This window comes from Electrona antarctica (genome assembly GCF_951216825.1).
Source record: "Electrona antarctica genome assembly, chromosome: 5".
NCBI classification, from domain to species: domain Eukaryota; kingdom Metazoa; phylum Chordata; class Actinopteri; order Myctophiformes; family Myctophidae; genus Electrona; species Electrona antarctica.
Genome location: NC_136810.1, coordinates 51097178 through 51117177, shown reverse-complemented (window position 1 = coordinate 51117177; position 20000 = coordinate 51097178). Strand labels below are relative to the sequence as shown.

General features: G+C 43.0%; 1 protein-coding gene across 1 annotated transcript in view; it reads left to right on the top strand.

The window, feature by feature from the left end:
- Window positions 1-20000, top strand: part of hydin (HYDIN axonemal central pair apparatus protein) — a 231991-nt gene that overhangs the window by 13851 nt on the left and 198140 nt on the right. Inside the window, exons 6-7 of the mRNA XM_079502371.1 lie at window positions 4155-4354; window positions 6243-6367. Of these exons, the coding sequence (XP_079358497.1) occupies window positions 4155-4354; window positions 6243-6367 (325 nt within the window). The remainder of the gene's footprint in view (window positions 1-4154; window positions 4355-6242; window positions 6368-20000) is intronic.

The window sequence follows — 20000 nt, the reverse complement described above, 5'->3', positions numbered from 1 at the left end:
TTTTTCCACATCTCATACCAAACGTCTTGTAGCCTACAACTGTAATACAAATAAAGTAAATTTATGTCAATAAACAGTCTAAAAAACAAAGCCAAGTATCAAGTAGTGTAAGTCAACCCACGTGAGCTGCAACTGGCCGCGGCCCTCATCAAGTCACCTTTCGCGCAATGTGGCCCTTGCCCCAAAATGAGTTTGACACCCCTGGTATAGAGCGTTGCAGTCCCGCCCCCTACCAGGGCCCAGGAAATGATTCTCCGTTCATTTTCCTCATAGACATTTCAAGTATTTATTTAAAGACGTTTACGCCGCGGACAAAGCCAACTCGAGTCGTGACAACTCATGACAACAAACACAATTTTTTGGGCCGAACAAATAATTAGAAAAAACGGCAGGTTACAACACTTTTTTTGTTGTTTTTCTTCTTTGTAATTATTTGTTTGGTCCAAAATATTTGAGTTGTCACGACTCGAGTTGGCTTTGTCCGCGGCGTAACCGTCTTTAAATAAATACTTTTTGAAATGTCTATGGGAAAAATGCATTGGGAATCATTTCCTGGGCCTGGTGTCGTCATGAAAGGGGGCGGGACTGCGACGCTCTATAGCCTTGCGTAGCCAGCCTTCAATCGGCCTTTGCAATGCATATTGCCCCAGGCAGATTGAGTCTCTCAATTGTGGCCGTACTTCCAATAGAGTCCGTTTGAATCTTTTTGTAACTGCCCCTTCTAATCTAAATCTAAACACAGAGGGGAAACAGACTAATTTCCACGCAGTGATATGTCATTGGTACCCTTGAGACCGCTATATGATTTGTAACTTTTTCAAAGTTGTAGCAACCAATGCAATTCATTGTCATTGCTTTTTCACAGCAGCCATTGATTGATTGATTGATAATTTTATTGGACAATAAAATGCAAACAGTACAGGGTACAGTAGAGCACATTTGGTCCAAAAGGACAGCACCAAAGAATGTCCCTATGTGACCCGAAGTATATATATATTCTTTTTTCACAGTTTTGTTTATTCAAGATTTCAGGGTATACAGTAAATCAATACGGAACATACCAAAGAGATAACATGTACATATAAATGTCGTGACCACTATATGCAAAATATTGTGGTAGCATAAAAGAAAAATTAATTGTATAGTCCTATGCTAACAGGGAAGTGACACTGATAGTTACAAACCACATAACCTGAATCAAGTTTTGAAACAAAAACAAGACAAACGTACGACAAGACAAGACAAGACAAGACACAACATGGCATGGTCATTGGGCACCCATACATGGTTCCTAATAATAAATATACTGGACAACCCAGCTGCGTCGGGAATCATGTCTAGCATGCTCAGATTCAGGATTAAACTCATTCAATCTGTAATAGTTTGGAACTGTGGGACCCGAAGTATATTGACACATACTGTAGTTGTGTAATGTTCCTTCACAGGTGTTATAAATTGTACTAATTGTCTCCGCCAGCCCGAAGGCGTCCCTGTCTGTCATTGTGTCAGTGTGTGTATCTTTTGTACTGATTATCATACCCTACGTTTGTGGGGGTGGGTGACTGTTTTGCACTAAATGCCACACATCATGAATGCAGTGCCCGATTGCTGGGAAACTTTGCACACACATTCCCACTAAGCCAAGGAAGAATCTCCATGCCAATTTTTTCAAAACACCTCATGGTGGCAACAACAACAACAGCCCACTTTCTTTCTTTTTCTGCCCTATTTGTGCCAGATTACATTTTCTGCCATAACCATATAATTTGCTGCCTAAAGGAAATGATACAAAGCTTGCGGAGTTAGTTCACTCGAGAGGGTACACGCGGTGCCACATATGGAAGCGTGTTACAACGGTACTACACATGACACATACGTCGTATGCCATATGCTGACATCTGACATGTCAAGCAGCTGACCAATAGAGCGTCGCAGTCCCGCCCCCTCGAGAGACCCGGAAAATAAAGCCACGTTCATTTTCCTCATAGACTTTTCAGAAAGTATTTATTTTAAAGACGTTTACGCCGCGGACAAGGCCAACTCTTGTCGTGACAAATCATGACAACAAACACAATTTTTCGGGCTGAACAAATAATTAGAAATAAGAAGAAAACGGCAGGTTACAACACTTTTTTTGTTGTTTTTCTTCTTTGTAATTATTTGTTTGGTCCAAAATAAAAACGACGCTTATAAGGTCTTTAAATAAATACGTTTTGAAATGTCTATGGGAAAAATTGCATTGGGAACTATTTCCTGGGCCTGGAGTCGTCATGAAAGGGGGCGGGACTGCGACGCTCTATGGACGGGTAATTTAATACTTTCAGCGCCATTGCCGAAAACCTTTGTCAATTGAAGCCTAATTTTGATACTAACACTTAACGCCATTGCCGAAGCCCTTCAGCAATTGCGCTTTTATAGTGCGTTCGATTGCTCGAGCCAAAATGCTACTCACGTTAGCCATTTAGCTACCTGTGTTGTTAGCACAGCACTGGATCGCCCATCTTAAATCGTCGTCGCCATAATAATCCATTCTATCCATTTCTTTCAATCGCCTGTATCTCCTATTCCTTGTCCCAGATGGCATTTTGGTCAAAACAGCGTTTCTTTGACGGCACAGATATGATGACCTGGAGCTCTGCAGAGCTCCGGTCTGGCTTCAGATGGTAAACAAGGCCTGTCCGCTCCGTGTAGTTTCCTAGGTTAAGACATACTGCTCATGGACCGGAAATGGCGGCTTTTCAAAATAAGAGCTCAAATTGGCGTGAATTAGATCCTAATCTTTCAATAAATGATAGCGGCCTAAGTGTTAAGATCACCTCAGTCTCTGTTCTTCCTCCGGCTGTCATTTGTCCCTGGACTGTTGTTATGCACCTGTTTGCTTCCACCACCTCCCCAGCACCACCAGTGGGCTCTGCTATTTGTTCTGTTCCCCATGGGGGGGTTGTTATTGTATATCTATCTCCCTGTTCTTGATGTTGTTTAATTGTGCCGAGCAGGGAGAAAAATGTAGCAGAGCCGGACGTCAAGATATAATATTATATACACATTTGTATTCTCGTTCTATAATAAACATTGGTTAAATCTATTCGTGAGTTATCTGACTGAAGTAACATTATGGGTATATAAATACTGTGAAAACAAAGTCCTATGTCTGCTATTACAGTATATTTATTTAGTAGTGTATACAGTATGTACCACTGACCAGTAATGTGAACTAGTCTGTTCATTCATACTGTATGCTAATATCTCTCTGAGGCACAGGGCAAGGTCACTAGGACGGAGGTCAAGGGGCAGGCATTAGGTTACAGAAGCACTCACTCTCTTCCTGATATTGTATGTGCACGTGAAAAGTGAGAAGCAACGTACTGTGCACATCAAATCTAGCAGTAATATGTTAACCCATTTTGACCTGGGAACGATTCTATAAATGTCTTCTACATCCTGACAGTTTTCTGAAAAAGCTATGTTTCTATGTCAGTGGTTCTTCGATTTAAAAAAAATAGCAGACCTACAAGCTCGTAGCGCGCCACTCGGTGGCGCGCTATGAGCTTGTAGATCTGCTATTTTTCAATAGCTAAAGCACAACATAAAGGGGTTCCCGCCCAAAATATGTTAAAGGACACACAACGCCTCTGGAGTATTATGGCTTTTATTCAGTGGTGACCAGCACAGTAGTGCAGTACAGTGGTACAGTGGTGCAAATACAATACATTAATTTATGTTATATACTACTTGTGAGCAATAGAAATGGATAACATACGGTGTTTAGGGGCTCTCACTTCTAGTGATTTTTACTAGTTGCCTGGTTTACTAGTCGACTAGTTGTTTAACTTTGCACAACACAAACTGTGTACATTGGTGACTATAACTATAATCTAGCTGATGTTGAGGCCTACAAAAACGAGGGGAAAAAAAAGAAAACACTTTTTTTCCCTTTCTTATCAACTATTCAACTAGTACCAACGAGGTCAACGAGTGGATTTACTAGTCGACTAGTTTAATAGTCGACTAGTTGAATAGTCGACTAGTTGAATAGTCGACTAGTTGCTTAAAACACGCCGTACGTGTGTGTGTGTGTGTGTGCGTGTGTGTGTGTGTGTGTGTGTGTGTGTGTGTGTGTGTGTGTGTGTGTGTGTGTGCGTGTGTGCGTGCAGGACTACCATCACAGGTTGGAGTGTGTGACTGAGAGGGAGAGGTTTGAGGTTCTGGTCCGGGCGATCGGGCCACGGGGCATCCTGGACTTTCGCGACGAGCTCCATTTACCCACCTGCCCCGTCAAGGCCTGCACACAGAGGACTCAGTTAGTTCGCAACATAGGACACGCCCAGGCCAAGTTCCAGCTACACACACAGAGGTAAAAAAAACAAACATTTTACTTAGTAATATATTACTACGGGAGTAATGAGGTAATGAGGTAATAACTGATCTAAGTAACGCTGAGTTTCCAGCTAATGGCTAATAACAACACCAGTAGAAAATGTCCATACTGGCTCCATTGCATGGTCATGATAAGGGCTGATGATGACGGCCATTAAATTGTCTGCTAACATCCGAAGCCGCTTTGTGTTTAATACAAGCACTCTCTCTTCGGTTGTATTGTCTCTGAGCAGGCCACACAGTGTGTCTGTAATTATTGTATTGTCTCTGAGCAGGCCACACAGTGTGTCTGTAATTATTGTATTGTCTCTGAGCAGGCCACACAGTGTGTCTGTAATTATTGTATTGTCTCTGAGCAGGCCACACAGTGTGTCTGTAATTATTGTATTGTCTCTGAGCAGGCCACACAGTGTGTCTGTAATTATTGTATTGTCTCTGAGCAGGCCACACTGTCTGTAATTATTGTATTGTCTCTGAGCAGGCCACACAGTGTGTCTGTAATTATTGTATCGTCTATGAGCAGGCCACGCAGTGTGTCTGTAATTATTGTCTCTGAGCAGGCCACACAGTGTGTCTGTGTAATTATTGTATTGTCTATGAGCAGGCCACCCAGTGTGTCTGTAATTATTGTATTGTCTCTGAGCAGGCCACCCAGTGTGTCTGTAATTATTGTATTGTCTCTGAGCAGGCCACACAGTGTGTCTGTAATTATTGTATCGTCTATGAGCAGGCCACGCAGTGTGTCTGTAATTATTGTATTGTCTCTGAGCAGGCCACACAGTGTGTCTGTAATTATTGTATTGTCTCTGAGCAGGCCACACAGTGTGTCTGTAATTATTGTATTGTCTATGAGCAGGCCAGGCAGTGTGTCTGTAATTATTGTATTGTCTCTGAGCAGGCCACACAGTGTGTCTGTGTAATTATTGTATTGTCTATGAGCAGGCCACCCAGTGTGTCTGTAATTATTGTATTGTCTCTGAGCAGGCCACACAGTGTGTCTGTAATTATTGTATTGTCTATGAGCAGGCCACACAGTGTGTCTGTAATTATTGTATTGTCTCTGAGCAGGCCACCCAGTGTGTCTGTAATTATTGTATTGTCTCTGAGCAGGCCACACAGTGTGTCTGTAATTATTGTATTGTCTATGAGCAGGCCACACAGTGTGTTTGTGTAATTATTGTATTGTCTATGAGCAGGCCACACAGTGTGTCTGTGTAATTATTGTATTGTCTCTGAGCAGGCCACACAGTGTGTTTGTGTAATTATTGTATTGTCTCTGAGCAGGCCACACAGTGTGTCTGTAATTATTGTATTGTCTATGAGCAGGCCACACAGTGTGTCTGTAATTATTGTATTGTCTATGAGCAGGCCACACAGTGTGTCTGTAATTATTGTATTGGATCCGGGGCAAAATAATTATAAAAGAATGTGATGATCTTGTAGATCGGCTATTTTCAATGTGTTTAGTGCTGCTATTAGGATATTCAGCATGGTTCCAATATGGAATATGCAGAAAAACTATAAAAAAGTAAGTAAGTACGGTAATATAGTAATATAATATAGGCTATAATGTTAATAATATATTACTCGATACAAAGTAATAAGTAATATAACATTACTTTTTAAAGGAGTAATTACTCTCCTATGTAATATTCCCAACGCTGTTCTGTTCTATTCTACTGCATTCTATTCTATTCTATTCTATTCTATTCTATTCTATTCTGATCTATTCTACTGCATTCTAATCTGATCTATTCTACCTCATTCTAATCTGATCTATTCTACTGCATTCTAATCTGATCTATTCTATTCCACTGCATTCTAATCTGATGTGTTCTGTTGTGTTGTTTTGCGTTGCGCTCCAGCCCGTTCTCCGTGACGCCCGCTGTGGGGACGCTGGGCGTAGGAGAGAGCATGCAGGTGACCGTGGACTTCAACCCCAGGACAGTAGGAGACCACTGTCAGGACATGCTGCTGCGCTACCACACAGGTGAGAATTGACAGTCATGTTAATTACTCTTATTATTAAGTGTCGAAATAATCCCGACAATAAAATAAGGATATGGGTACTGTATGTGATAAGCAAATTATCCCCCAGCATTCATCGTTGCCCTCTGGTACAGTGTATTAATGCGATGCGAGAGTGTGATTGCGAACGCAGTGAGCATTTACTATGAGACCCAGCAGATCATGTCTGTGTGTCTGTGTGTGTGTGTGTCACGCTGTAACACCACCCGCCCACCACCAGAGGGCGCAGCTGTATCACACACAAAAACACACACACATGCACGCACACGCACGCACGCACGCACGCACGCACGCACACACACAAAAAACTTAATTTAAAAAAAAACTTAACTTAAAAAAAAACTTAAAAAGAAAAAACTTTAAAAAAAAAAACCTAAAAAAGAAGCACGCACGCACGCACACATACACACACTAAAAAATAACTTAAAACATTTATTTTTTAAAAAAACTTAAAAAAACTTAAAAAGTACGTAATTTATTCTAATTGTTGTTATTGCAATTTACGAGCTGCGTTCGCTTCCCGCGTTTGCGCGTCTTACTTGTCTATAGCAAACACCAACCTGGGAGTCCTGGATCGCTGCCCTCCACACTCTTATCTAACATCATGTTCTTGAGCTCTACACAGTGCTGTTAGCTACGCTGTGGTGTGCTTCTTGCCCCCCCTGGCTCTGACCTGGGTTGGCTCCCATAGAGTCAATTTACTTGCCCTGCCAGCCTCATCCTTCCCTCTACCTGGCTAAGATATGTATGCACTTCATTTAGGAGAGAATATCTCAACTGTTCTTGGCTAATGTGTGTGTGTGTGTGTGTGTGTGTGTGTGTGTGTGTGTGTGTGTGTGTGTGTGTGTGTGTGTGTGTGTTGCTCGCACGTGTTTCCAATTTAAACATACTGTTTTTTGATACCTTTGATACCTAGCATAAATTATTAAGCTATTATGCTCTTAGCTCTTATGCTATTATTCTCTTGTTTGTAGTTCTGTAGTACACATTTATGTTTTAGAAATAGTCAGAAAGACAGGAAGCAGAGCTGGAGGTAGCAGAGACTAAAATGTTGAGGTTCTCTCTGGGAGTAACAAGGATGGATAGGATCATGAATGAGTACATCAAAGGGACAGCACATGTCAGATGTTTTGGAGATAAAGCCAGATAGGCTTAGAGGGATAGTAAGTATATCGGTAGAAGGACGCTGAGGTTGGAACTGCCAGGCAGGAGGCCTGGAGGAAGACCAAAGAGAAGATTTATGGATGTAGTGAAAGAGCCCTTTCAATGAAGCCCTTTGAATTGAATATTGGAGGCAGACTAGCATGGTGTAAGTATTAAGGAATGGTATTTTTTTCCCTTTCTTCCCCCTAAGCATCCGGCATATAAGAGCACAAGCTCTTATGATGTGCTTCATTATAATCAATAATGGAGAGAAAAGGTGGTTGCACACTGGACGCGTTTTTCGGAAAACTGATGGAGAAACACTGCTAGAAATGCAGCGTGCGTGCGTGCGTGCGTGCGTGCGTGCGTGCGTGCGTGCGTGCGTGCGCGCGTGCGTGCGTGCGCGCGCGGGGCTTAAAATCAATGCATTTCAAGTTAAAAAGGAAAAAACACATTTCTGGACGTACATCTTGAATTTTTGGGGTCGCCATCTTGGAATTTTGCGTGGCTAGCGGTATTTTTGAAAAGAGTGGGATTTGAAGAGTATATGTACCAAATGTCATGCTTGTATCACCATTTGAACGATTCTTTCTATATTTTGCAATTATTTGCTGCACTATATGCCCAGTACGTCAAGTGGCCAGTACGTCCGCCTGAATTTACTTTTACTCTTGAATACTTAAGTACATTTAATAGCACATACTTTTTCACTCTTACTCAAGTAACATTTTGATTGAGCTACTATTACTTGTAGTGGAGTAAATCTGAACAGGTCGTATTTGTACTCAAGTACTGGGGTCGAGTACTCTGTCCACCTCTGGTAAAATAGAGGTTCAGCCACACCCAGTCATACAGATAAGCATTCCAAAATGTTTCTAATTGTCAAAAAACATGATTTAGACACCAAGTTTGCATTCATAGCTCATCTGGTTCAAAAGTTGTAGACAAAACCTTTTATCAGGTGGCGGACTGGCGGCCATATTGGATTTGGCCACAATGATGACCTGGAGGGTTGCTGGCTCGGGCACGGATTCAACAAACATTTTGAGCACCTCAGAAAATCTGTAGCTCCAACAGTTTAGAAAATAGAGCCATGTTTGAACTAGCGGTCATTTTAAAAAGGGCGTGGTCATTTTCGGGTATTTCGGGATAGAGAATTCTTCACAGTTCCCAAGTTGTTCGCGGGGGTCATATTAGCCAAGAACAATTGAGATATTCTCTCCTAAATGAAGTGCATACATATCTTAGCCAGGTCCTAGGACCGTCCTAGACTATCTCTGACTTTGTCTGTGACCCGTGGTAGGTCCCCACAGAGGTCCACATTTCTGAAGTGGTCCGTTCATGTGACGTCTAGTGCCATTCGTAGCTTCTTGTGTAGACTCCATCCAGGGCTCTTTCCTGTGGTGCTGTGATGGTCCATGTCTCAGCCCCATAAAGCAGTCTAGGTCAAGGTAAACTTTATTGTCCACAAGGGAAATTTGTCTTGGGCTTTCACCCCAGCTACAGCCACACATAAAACATTAATGACAAACAAAAATACATTACAGAGGAAGACACAACATTACACAATTGCACACATGATGTGGATAATCTAACCTCACACAGTTACCGCTGTTTCAGAGCCTCATTCAACATCTTAGTTAATGCTGGTACAAACTATTTTTTAAATCTACTGTAGCTTGGGCTGATATGCTGGAATTCTGCAATGAAGGTGATAATCCATATGCTTATGTACCATTATGAACCCATTAGGAACACAAAACAATTATCACATGCCATACAAATTATACGTAGTTAGTATACTGTCTGCCCCTTCTGTTTGGCTAAGAAGCGTCTCAGCAGTGAGGCTGTTTAATGATACTAATGCACCATGAGCCATGCAGTCTCCACCCCTGTCATAATAACACAACAGTGTTAAAGGGACACTTTACCCTGTTTGCTAAAAAATACATGTTGATGACGTTTAGGAGCTTTAGAACACTTTCCTGGGGGTCTTTATGTGTGTAATATGTGGTTTTAGATATTTTAGATTGTAGCAGTGAGCCCAGTGTCTCTGATGCCATGGACACTGCGGGCTCACTTACTTCCTGGACTACATGTTGTCTCAGTAAGACAGCCATCCCCCTATCCACAAGGAGGAGCAGTGCACCAAAGTATTATTGGGAATTGTAGTCCAGGAAGGAAGTGAGCCCAGTGTCCATGACATCAGAGACACTGGGCTCACTGCTAACATCTAAAATATCTAAAACCACATATTATACACATAAAGACCCCCAGGAAAGTGTTCTAAAGCTTCTAAACGTCATTAACATAATTATATTTTTTAACAAAAAGGGTGAAGTGTCCCTTTAAGAGTTCAGTTACCACCATAGAATAATAAGAATAGCATGCACTCAATCTCAGCATTTATGTATACAGGATTCTCTCATTGTAGGGTTTCTACTGTTCCCTTGTAACCTCCAATGCTACTTTGGCCCACTGTAGGTAGCAAATCAAAGACATTAATAACATGATATAACTACTAGTTAGCCACAAGTGAGTTTAACATTTTGAAGGTTACGCTTGTAATGTCATGCATTTAGATAAATCCGCCATATTAACCCATTTTGAGCGGGAACCCCTTTTGGTGGTTACATACATTATGTTATAATTTAGCTATTGAAAAATAGCAGATCTACAAGCTCATAGCGCGCCACCGAGTGGCGCGCTATGAACTTGTAGGTCTGCTATTTTTGAAAAATCGTTAAAATGTTTCTCAAATCTTTCAGAAAATTGTCATGATTTAGAAAACATTTTTTTTTATTTCGACGTCAGCCTGAATAGGTTAAAATGGCCGCTGTTTGTTGCTGTTTTATGTGAGCTATAACCTTGAGGTATTGCTTACCGCCCGGCCAGACAACGCCCGTGACTATACTACTGTATGATAACCTGACATAACGCAAGTTACGCAACATTAACAATAGTCGTCAAATTTGATGTGTTCACAAGGTGGTGCATTTTTCAGGCTTTAAACGGGCAGTAAACTTCAAAGAGTTCTGATGTTGTATGCATAGAATAGACGCACGCACGCACGCACGCACGCACGCACGCACGCATAGGATAACACAAAGACAATCCAGCCAGCGTTCAAATGCTGATAACTTTGGGAGGTAATTCATTGTAATTCATAGTCATTGTTTCTTAAAGACATGTTTGGCTGGTAACATATTTAGAGATTGTGTATCTTCTGTGTATGTGTCTTCTGTTGTGCACGCATGCACGTGTACAGTGTACACAGACACACACACACACACACACACACACACACACACAAACAATGACTAATTCATAGTCATTGTTTCTTAAAGACATGTTTGGCTGGTAACATATTTAGAGATTGTGTATCTTCTGTGTATGTGTCTTCTGTTGTGCACGCATGCACGTGTACAGTGTACACAGACACACACACACACACACACACACACACACGCGCGCGCACACGCACACGCGCACGCACACCAGCTGAGCTGACTTTTATTCAAACTACAAAAGGAGTTTTGCATAAAGATAATCAGTGAGATCAAATGGAGTGGAACTAAAAGGATGAAAGTGTTTACCATAAACACTGTGGGGTAGACACACAAATATGAGGATGCTTTGTCTCTGCAGCAGTGATGACTCTGAAGCAGAACCGCGCGCACGCACGCACGCACGCACGCACGCACGCACGCACGCACGCACGCACGCACGCACGCACGCACGCACACACAGAGTAAGGCAGCAAATCGCTATAGTCAGATGATGGAGAAGGGCTAAGGGCTGGTTTGTTACATTTATTTGAAACCTTGTATGTAAGACTCGGGGAAAAGAAGCTGCGTTCCAATGAATGCCATGTAGTTATGTATTATTTATTCACAAGCTCTTGTTAATAGGCTATATTTCATTGGTTCAATATTCATAAAGCGTGCACTGACAGACAACCACTTTCAACGAGCCTATTATTATTATTATTTTAACCTACTTTTGGCTTTAGTATTGGTTACTTATGCTACATTTGTGTGACACACTATTTTCTACAGTCCATGGTGACACACTGACGAAGCAGGGCATACATTTATGAAAACATGACATGTTGTAAAGTTGAAATATGGATACAGACAGTATACAAGGTTTCTGCCCGACAGCAGAAACCTGTGTGTGTGTGTGTGTGTGTGTGTGTGTGTGTGTGTATGTGTGTGTGCGTGTGTGTGTGCGTGTGTGTGTGTGTGTGTGTGTGTGTGTGTGTGTGTGTGCTTTGTGTTTGTGCTAGCATGCGTGTGTGTTTGTGTTATGTAATACAAATTGTATTAGCCCAAACTGATACAATCAGCTCCTTGTTGTGTTGAATGTAGGCTAGACTATGTTGTGAACACACATAGTAATTTTGTTCTGGCTGTATGTTGCTCGCTCCAGCTTAGCACCACCACAAGAATATGTTGATTTACATACAAGTAAATGGGGCGGCGGTGGGGTGGTGGCTCAGGGGTAGAGTTTCCGGTTGGTAACCGCAAGGTCACCAGTTCGAACCCGGGCTCCCCCAGAGTTAGTGTCGAAGTGTCCTTGAGCAAGACACTGAACCCCTAATTGCTCCTGATGTGCTGGTTGGTACCTTGCATGGTTTCTGCCGCCATCAGTGTATGAATGTGTGTGTGAATGGGTGAATATAATGCACAATCTATGTAAAGCGCCTTGGATAAAGGCGCTATATAAATGCACCATTTACCATTTACCAAGTACGAATGGTTTGGTTGGAAGAACCTCTAAAGCCCTAACCACACCAAAGGGTCAAGATGGTTTTAGCGTTGTCCCTGCCGTGTGATATGTCTTGTTGCACGTTGACCCACGTTGACCCTAGTGATTCAAGTTTCAAGTTCAAGTTTAACTTGAACTTGAAACTTGAATCACTAGGGTCAACCCTAGTGATTCAACGCATGGAATTCAATGGCCCAAACCACACCAAAGGGTCAAGACGGTTTTAGCGTTAACTCCTTGCAACCGTTTGGACCCAAGGAGTTGCATGGTGACCCTTTGGTGTTGGTTAGGGCTTAAACCTTGGACCAAGATGAGCAGTAGAAGCACTTCACCTCATTTAGCAGCCCACCCCTCACCCCCTTCTCTACGGTTCGGGTTATTTTCGGGTGATTATCCGGTCGGAGCGGATGATAACTAACTTATGTCATGTTGTAGTATGGTTCGTAGTCATCAGGCCGGAACCACCAAACCGGAATCAGAATTAACCAAAATAATTACCTGCGATCATCAAGGACATCATCATTTTAGGACCTACCCAATATAAGCCTTGATGCGGCATAGGAATCCTACAGGTTTCTTCTTAACTACTTCTTGGAATAGTTCCTTTGTTATATCCATATTTTTTTCCAACTCGTAGCGACTGGCGAGACTAAAAACAAACAGGAGGGACCAAAACAAAGCAACGCCGGAAAAAACGGAACCGGAATACTTTAATTTAAATAATAATCAACCTAAACCACGCCTCGACCGGATCACACGGGCCATTTAGGTTCACATACCAGGCTTTCCTCCGAGGTGGAAAGTCTGGTGACGCGAAGATAACCGTGCCTCTCTACCGCGTTCAGCATAGTTTAGGTGCGAAGAGCGTTGTCTAGTTGATCTCCTACACTGTGCTGTATGTTACAGAAGAAGCTGTTCTCAAAGCACTCCAATAAATCCCGTGGCTACTCGCCCTGTTTGAGGGTAAATGTTCGTGGCGTTTACTCCGATCTTGCACTTTTTAAAGTCGCCATACGAGCGTCTGCTGCTAAATGCCTAAATTGCAACTGTTGAAATGTAACTCGGGGATGTTTCCCTTCATGTATGTTGTGAATGAACAAAATGTTTGTCTTTGTGCATCGTTGCATACCACTGGTACGGGCTGTGGAATCAGCGTGGTGAGATAAGTAACGATAATGAGAGGGGACTCTATAGGCTCTGTGGGGACTGACTGCTGCTGTGAGCCTTTACGGGGATTGAGGCTGTTATGGTTATCTATTGTACTTACTGCTTGGCTCAGCTCAGTGCGGCTTTCTCTAAGGGCCTGTTATCTGTCATTCTGAAGGTAGTCCTCTCCTCTCCTCTCCTCCTCTCCTCTCCTCTCCTCTCCTCTCCTCTCCTCTCCTCTCCTCTCCTCTCCTCTCCCCTCCCCTCCCCTCCCCTCCTCTCCTCTTCTCTTCTCCTCGCCTCACTTCTCCTGTTTCCTGCTTTGTGTATCTACTGCTTTGATTACGTCTCAGATTACGTCTTAATGGGCGTACTATAGATAGTAACCCATCCGTAGCCTATATCTTAGTCTCTGGGGGTCTCTGATTGAAATACTAGTAATTTACATGTACTGTACTGTACACTACTATATATGTATATGGTTTGATAGTTACTGTACACCGGTATATCAGATTTTTGTCTGACATATGGTGGTTCAGTATGTAACCCACCATCTTAATGCAATACACACTTTGTGGTACATTGCATGTGGTTTCTAATATTGATACATTGGAGTGAAGGTACAGAATCTAGGACTGGGCATCAGTGAACATAAATAACTCTCATCTTATTTCTGGTGCGTGCATATTTTTCCATTCTGGTGTAGAACAGACGCAGCCCATGCAGAACTGACCTGCCTGCTCACTTGTCCACTGGAACGTCCCAACCTATTACAAAAGGCAACCGAGATGAACTGAAGCTGTTGACTTTCAAAGAATATTCAAAACGGATTGTAACATTTTAAACAAATATTAATGGAGAGAAAAACAGAGGAAGGAGCACATCTGTTTGGCAACAAGGTGCTCATTGGTAGGTGACAGAAATAATGCAAAAAAAATGGGAGAGACCAAGGCAAAAAAAAAAAACCTTTAATTAAGTGGCTAATGCATTACAAGATTAAAACCCATTTTGGGCGGGAACCCCTTTTGGTGTTAGCATTATGTTATGCTTTAGCTATTGAAAAATAGCAGATCTACAAGCTCGTAGCGCGCCACCGAGTGGCGCGCTACGAGCTTGTAGGTCTGCTATTTTTGAAGAATCGAAGAACGACTGACATAGAAACATAGCTTTTTCAGAAAACTGTCAGGATGTAGAAGACATTTTTAGAATCTGATCTCAGGTCAAAATGGGTTAAAATGTACCTACGTGTTGCGGAACAACTGCCTTCATCAGGGTGAACTTGACTGATGGTTGTAACACTTCATAAAGATGCATGCCTATAATCCGACAATGTAATCGATAAAGACTCAATGTCAAAAACAAGCAAAACCTAAGAATTCAAATTAGAATTCAAAAGAAGCTCAGCCTGTTTGCATAATCTATTATTTTTTCCTCATTTACTAAATCATTTGTATTCAAAGAGATTTGTATAAGTCATTTGCATTCAAACGTTGGCAGTTGGTGTCTCGTCTGCTCGTCACAGCAGAATGACAGCCAGATGACATGGGGAAAACGAGACGGGTTGGCCAAGATGGTCCCAGTCACAACAGCATCAATCTCTTCATTATGGACTGATTCTACTTGTTTACATGAAACAAATAAGCTGTACGACATCATTTCAGCTCAGCATCTATACCTAAAAATCAGGTTTGTTCCAAGTTGCTTTGGAAGTATAACCCATTTAGGCCCGATTTTTCAAAAATAGCAGACCTACAAGCTCGTAGCGCGCCACTCGGTGGCGCGCTACGAGCTTGTAGATCTGCTATTTTTCAATAGCTAAATTATAACATAAACATAATGTTTAAAACACCAAAAGGGGTTCCCGCCCTAAAAGTCACAACAGCATCAATCTCTTCATTATGGACTGATTCTACTTGTTTACATGAAACAAATGCGCTGCACGACATCATTTCAGCTCAGCATCTAATAATAATAATAATAATAATAATAATAATAATATCTGGGACTTCTATAGCGCTTTTCTAATACCCAAAGACACTTTATATGTGTGGGGGCCGGGGGGGGGGACAAGAGAAAGGACAACTTTATTAGAAGAATAAGTCAAATAAGAATAAAACCAGTAAAACATTACATGTAACAAGTTAAAGACACATCAGCTGGGGAATGCTAGTCTGAACAGGTGGGTTTTCAGTGCGGTTTTAAAGGTGGGGAGTGAGGGGGCATCCCGGATCTGTTTGGGGAGGGCATTCCAGAGGGTGGGGGCGGCCACAGAGAAGGCCCTGTCGCCACCCAGGTTTTGAGCCTGATCTTCTTGGGGACCACAAGGAGGCCGGCATCGCTGGACCTGAGGGAGCGGGATGGTGCGTGTGGTTCGAGGAGGGCGGAGAGGTAGGGTGGAGCCAGGTTGTGCAGAGACTTGTAGGTGGTGAGAAGTACTTTAAATTCAATTCTGTGTTTGATGGGGAGCCAATGGAGGTCACGGAGGACTGGGGTGATATGGTCTCTGGAGCGGGTGGAGGTGAGCAGGCGGGCAGCTGAGTTTTGGACGTATTGTAGTTTGTTGAGGGTTTTTGCAGTGACCTAAAAAGCAGGTTCATTCCAAGTTGCTTTGGAAGTATAATAGAAGCCCTAAAAGGGCTGCGATCAAAACAAATCAAAAGTAAAACTTCACTTGTGTGAAGTGAGGAGGTGCCCACTGTATTTATATTGGCCACATGACGTCGTCATTTAGTGCCCTAAACAAATATTAAAGTCCCTAGACATGGACACGATTTGCGTCATCAGTAAATATGATCCTCAAAGTTCAATATGTCATAAGTGCTCTAAAGTCTAAACAAACCTAAACAACAAAAATCCATAGACTTGGCTGCCATATGACGTAATCTTCAAAGGCCATGCATTGTAGGTGCTGGCGCCCCTCAAAAAATGCACTTAAGCCTATTCAGCCTGCATCAAACTCGCTGCCTATTCCCTATGCTTTCAATTCAATGTGCTACCAGCAGTCATAGAATGCTATAGCAGACCTGTGTTGCTAACCTTGATCCTGAAATCTTATGGCAATGTCCCCTCGGGAAAATTATTGCCTGTTGATGATTCGATACCAGCGGATAAGACTTTTAACACTCATTTAAATTTACATTTAAATTAGTAACCTTTTGAAATGATCATAAAACATGTTCACACACACGTGTGTGTGTGTGTGTGTGTGTGTGTGTGTGTGTGTGTGTGTGTGTGTGTGTGTGTGTGTGTGTGTGTGTGTGTGTGTGTGTGTGTGTGTGTGTGTGTGTGTGTGTGTGTGTGTGTGTGTGTGTGTGTGTGTGTGTGTGTGTGTGTGTGTGTGTGTGTGTGTGTGTGTGCGCGCGTGTGCGTGTGAGAGAGAGTGCCATTTGTTTTTGAACCGTCATGATTTACCGTTCATGTGTTTATACTAGTTTACTTGCTGTTTGCTGTGTGATGACCTCAGGGAGGGAGTGGACCATCATACTCATTGTTTGCAGGTGTGCGTGATGACCTCAGGGAGGGAGTGGACCATCATACTCATTGTTTGCAGGTGTGCGTGATGACCTCAGGGAGGGAGTGGACCATCATACTCATTGTTTGCAGGTGTGCGTGATGACCTCAGGGAGGGAGTGGACCATCATACTCATTGTTTGCAGGTGTGCGTGATGACCTCAGGGAGGGAGTGGACCATCATACTCATTGTTTGCAGGTGTGCGTGATGACCTCAGGGAGGGAGTGGACCATCATACTCATTGTTTGCAGGTGTGCGTGATGACCTCAGGGAGGGAGTGGACCATCATACTCATTGTTTGCAGGTGTGCGTGATGACCTCAGGGAGGGAGTGGACCATCATACTCATTGTTTGCAGGTGTGCGTGATGATGACCTCAGGGAGGGAGTGGACCATCATACTCATTGTTTGCAGGTGTGTGTGATGACCTCAGGGAGGGAGTGGACCATCATACTCATTGTTTGCAGGTGTGCGTGATGACCTCAGGGAGGGAGTGGACCATCATACTCATTGTTTGCAGGTGTGCGTGATGACCTCAGGGAGGGAGTGGACCATCATACTCATTGTTTGCAGGTGTGCGTGATGACCTCAGGGAGGGAGTGGACCATCATACTCATTGTTTGCAGGTGTGCGTGATGACCTCAGGGAGGGAGTGGACCATCATACTCATTGTTTGCAGGTGTGCGTGATGACCTCAGGGAGGGAGTGGACCATCATACTCATTGTTTGCAGGTGTGCGTGATGATGACCTCAGGGAGGGAGTGGACCATCATACTCATTGTTTGCAGGTGTGCGTGATGATGACCTCAGGGAGGGAGTGGACCATCATACTCATTGTGTCAGTCACTGCTGTGCTGTTTTGCCTGCTGCATAAACATGCAGGGCCGCTTCAGGCCAGCATACAGCAGCGATGGCATTCAGCCACATTAAGCTTTTATAATGGGGGCACCAAGCCCAAGCCCGAGCTCCCGAACACCACTTACAGCCCATCAGGGGACTATCATTTTTAATTTAGCACCTTTCCCTGTCTCCCTCCCTACCCACCCTCCCCTCCCTCCCTCCCCCTCTCTCTCATGCATGTTTCAGGCCAAGCCTCTAAAGCTCGCACAAGGGCTTTCCTAGCTCCTGTGGTGGAAAGTAACTGAGTACATTTACTTTACGTCACTGTGCTTGAGTACAATTTTGAGGTATTTGTACTTTACTTGAGTATTTCCAATTTCCAATACTTTTACTTCCACGTCAACCATATCTCGGATCCGAGTATTGTACATTTATTTGAAAACGTCAGTTACTATAGTTACTTACAAAGCATATACATTTCAGCCCATAACAACTTCAGCCCTATATACATTTCGTCCATTTGAAAATAGACGATCTACAAGCTCACAATGTGAGATTTTGTGAGCTTGTAGATCTGCTGTTTCCAAAAGATTTTTTTTATACATTTGAAAACATGAAATGGGCATAATGAGTATACTTTCTACTTTCGGCACTGTAAGTACATTTTGGATGCCGATACCTTTGTCCTTTTACTGTAACTCAAGTCAATTTAGAATTCCGGACTTCTCTACTTGTAACGGAGCACTTCTACATTGCAGTATTGATGCTTTTACTTATAAGTTAAACATGTGAGTACTTTTTCCATCACTGCTCTCTCCCAACCTATCAGCATCACTGTTGCTACTGGTACTATCAACCTATCAGCATCACTGTTGCTACTGGTACTATCAACCTATCAGCATCACTGTTGCTACTGGTACTACCAACCTATCAGCATCACTGTTGCTACTGGTACTACCAACCTATCAGCATCACTGTTGCTACCGGTACTGCCGCTGTTACCGACCTATCAGCATCACTGTTGCTACCGGTACTGCTGCTGTTACCAACCTATCAGCATCACTGTTGCTACTGGTACTATCAACCTATCAGCATCACTGTTGCTACTGGTACTATCAACCTATCAGCATCACTGTTGCTACCGGTACTGCCGCTGTTACCAACCTATCAGCATCACTGTTGCTACTGGTACTATCAACCTATCAGCATCACTGTTGCTACTGGTACTATCAACCTATCAGCATCACTGTTGCTACTGGTACTACCAACCTATCAGCATCACTGTTGCTACTGGTACTACCAACCTATCAGCATCACTGTTGCTACTGGTACTACCAACCTATCAGCATCACTGTTGCTACTGGTACTATCAACCTATCAGCATCACTGTTGCTACTGGTACTACCAACCTATCAGCATCACTGTTGCTACTGGTACTACCAACCTATCAGCATCACTGTTGCTACTGGTACTACCAACCTATCAGCATCACTGTTGCTACTGGTACTATCAACCTATCAGCATCACTGTTGCTACTGGTACTACCAACCTATCAGCATCACTGTTGCTACTGGTACTATCAACCTATCAGCATCACTGTTGCTACTGGTACTACCAACCTATCAGCATCACTGTTGCTACTGGTACTACCAACCTATCAGCATCACTGTTGCTACTGGTACTATCAACCTATCAGCATCACTGTTGCTACTGGTACTATCAACCTATCAGCATCACTGTTGCTACTGGTACTATCAACCTATCAGCATCACTGTTGCTACTGGTACTATCAACCTATCAGCATCACTGTTGCTACTGGTACTATCAACCTATCAGCATCACTGTTGCTACTGGTACTATCAACCTATCAGCATCACTGTTGCTACTGGTACTACCAACCTATCAGCATCACTGTTGCTACTGGTACTGCCAACCTATCAGCATCACTGTTGCTACTGGTACTGCCAACCTATCAGCATCACTGTTGCTACTGGTACTGCTGCTGTTACCAACCTATCAGCATCACTGTTGCTACCGGTACTGCTGCTGTTACCGACCTATCAGCATCACTGTTGCTGCTGCTGTTACCAACCTATCATCCCTGTCCCCCTCCTGTCATGTGACAAAGTATGAAATAGGGCTTCTCATTTCTGGGGTGAAAAAAAAATATCATAGACATATATAAG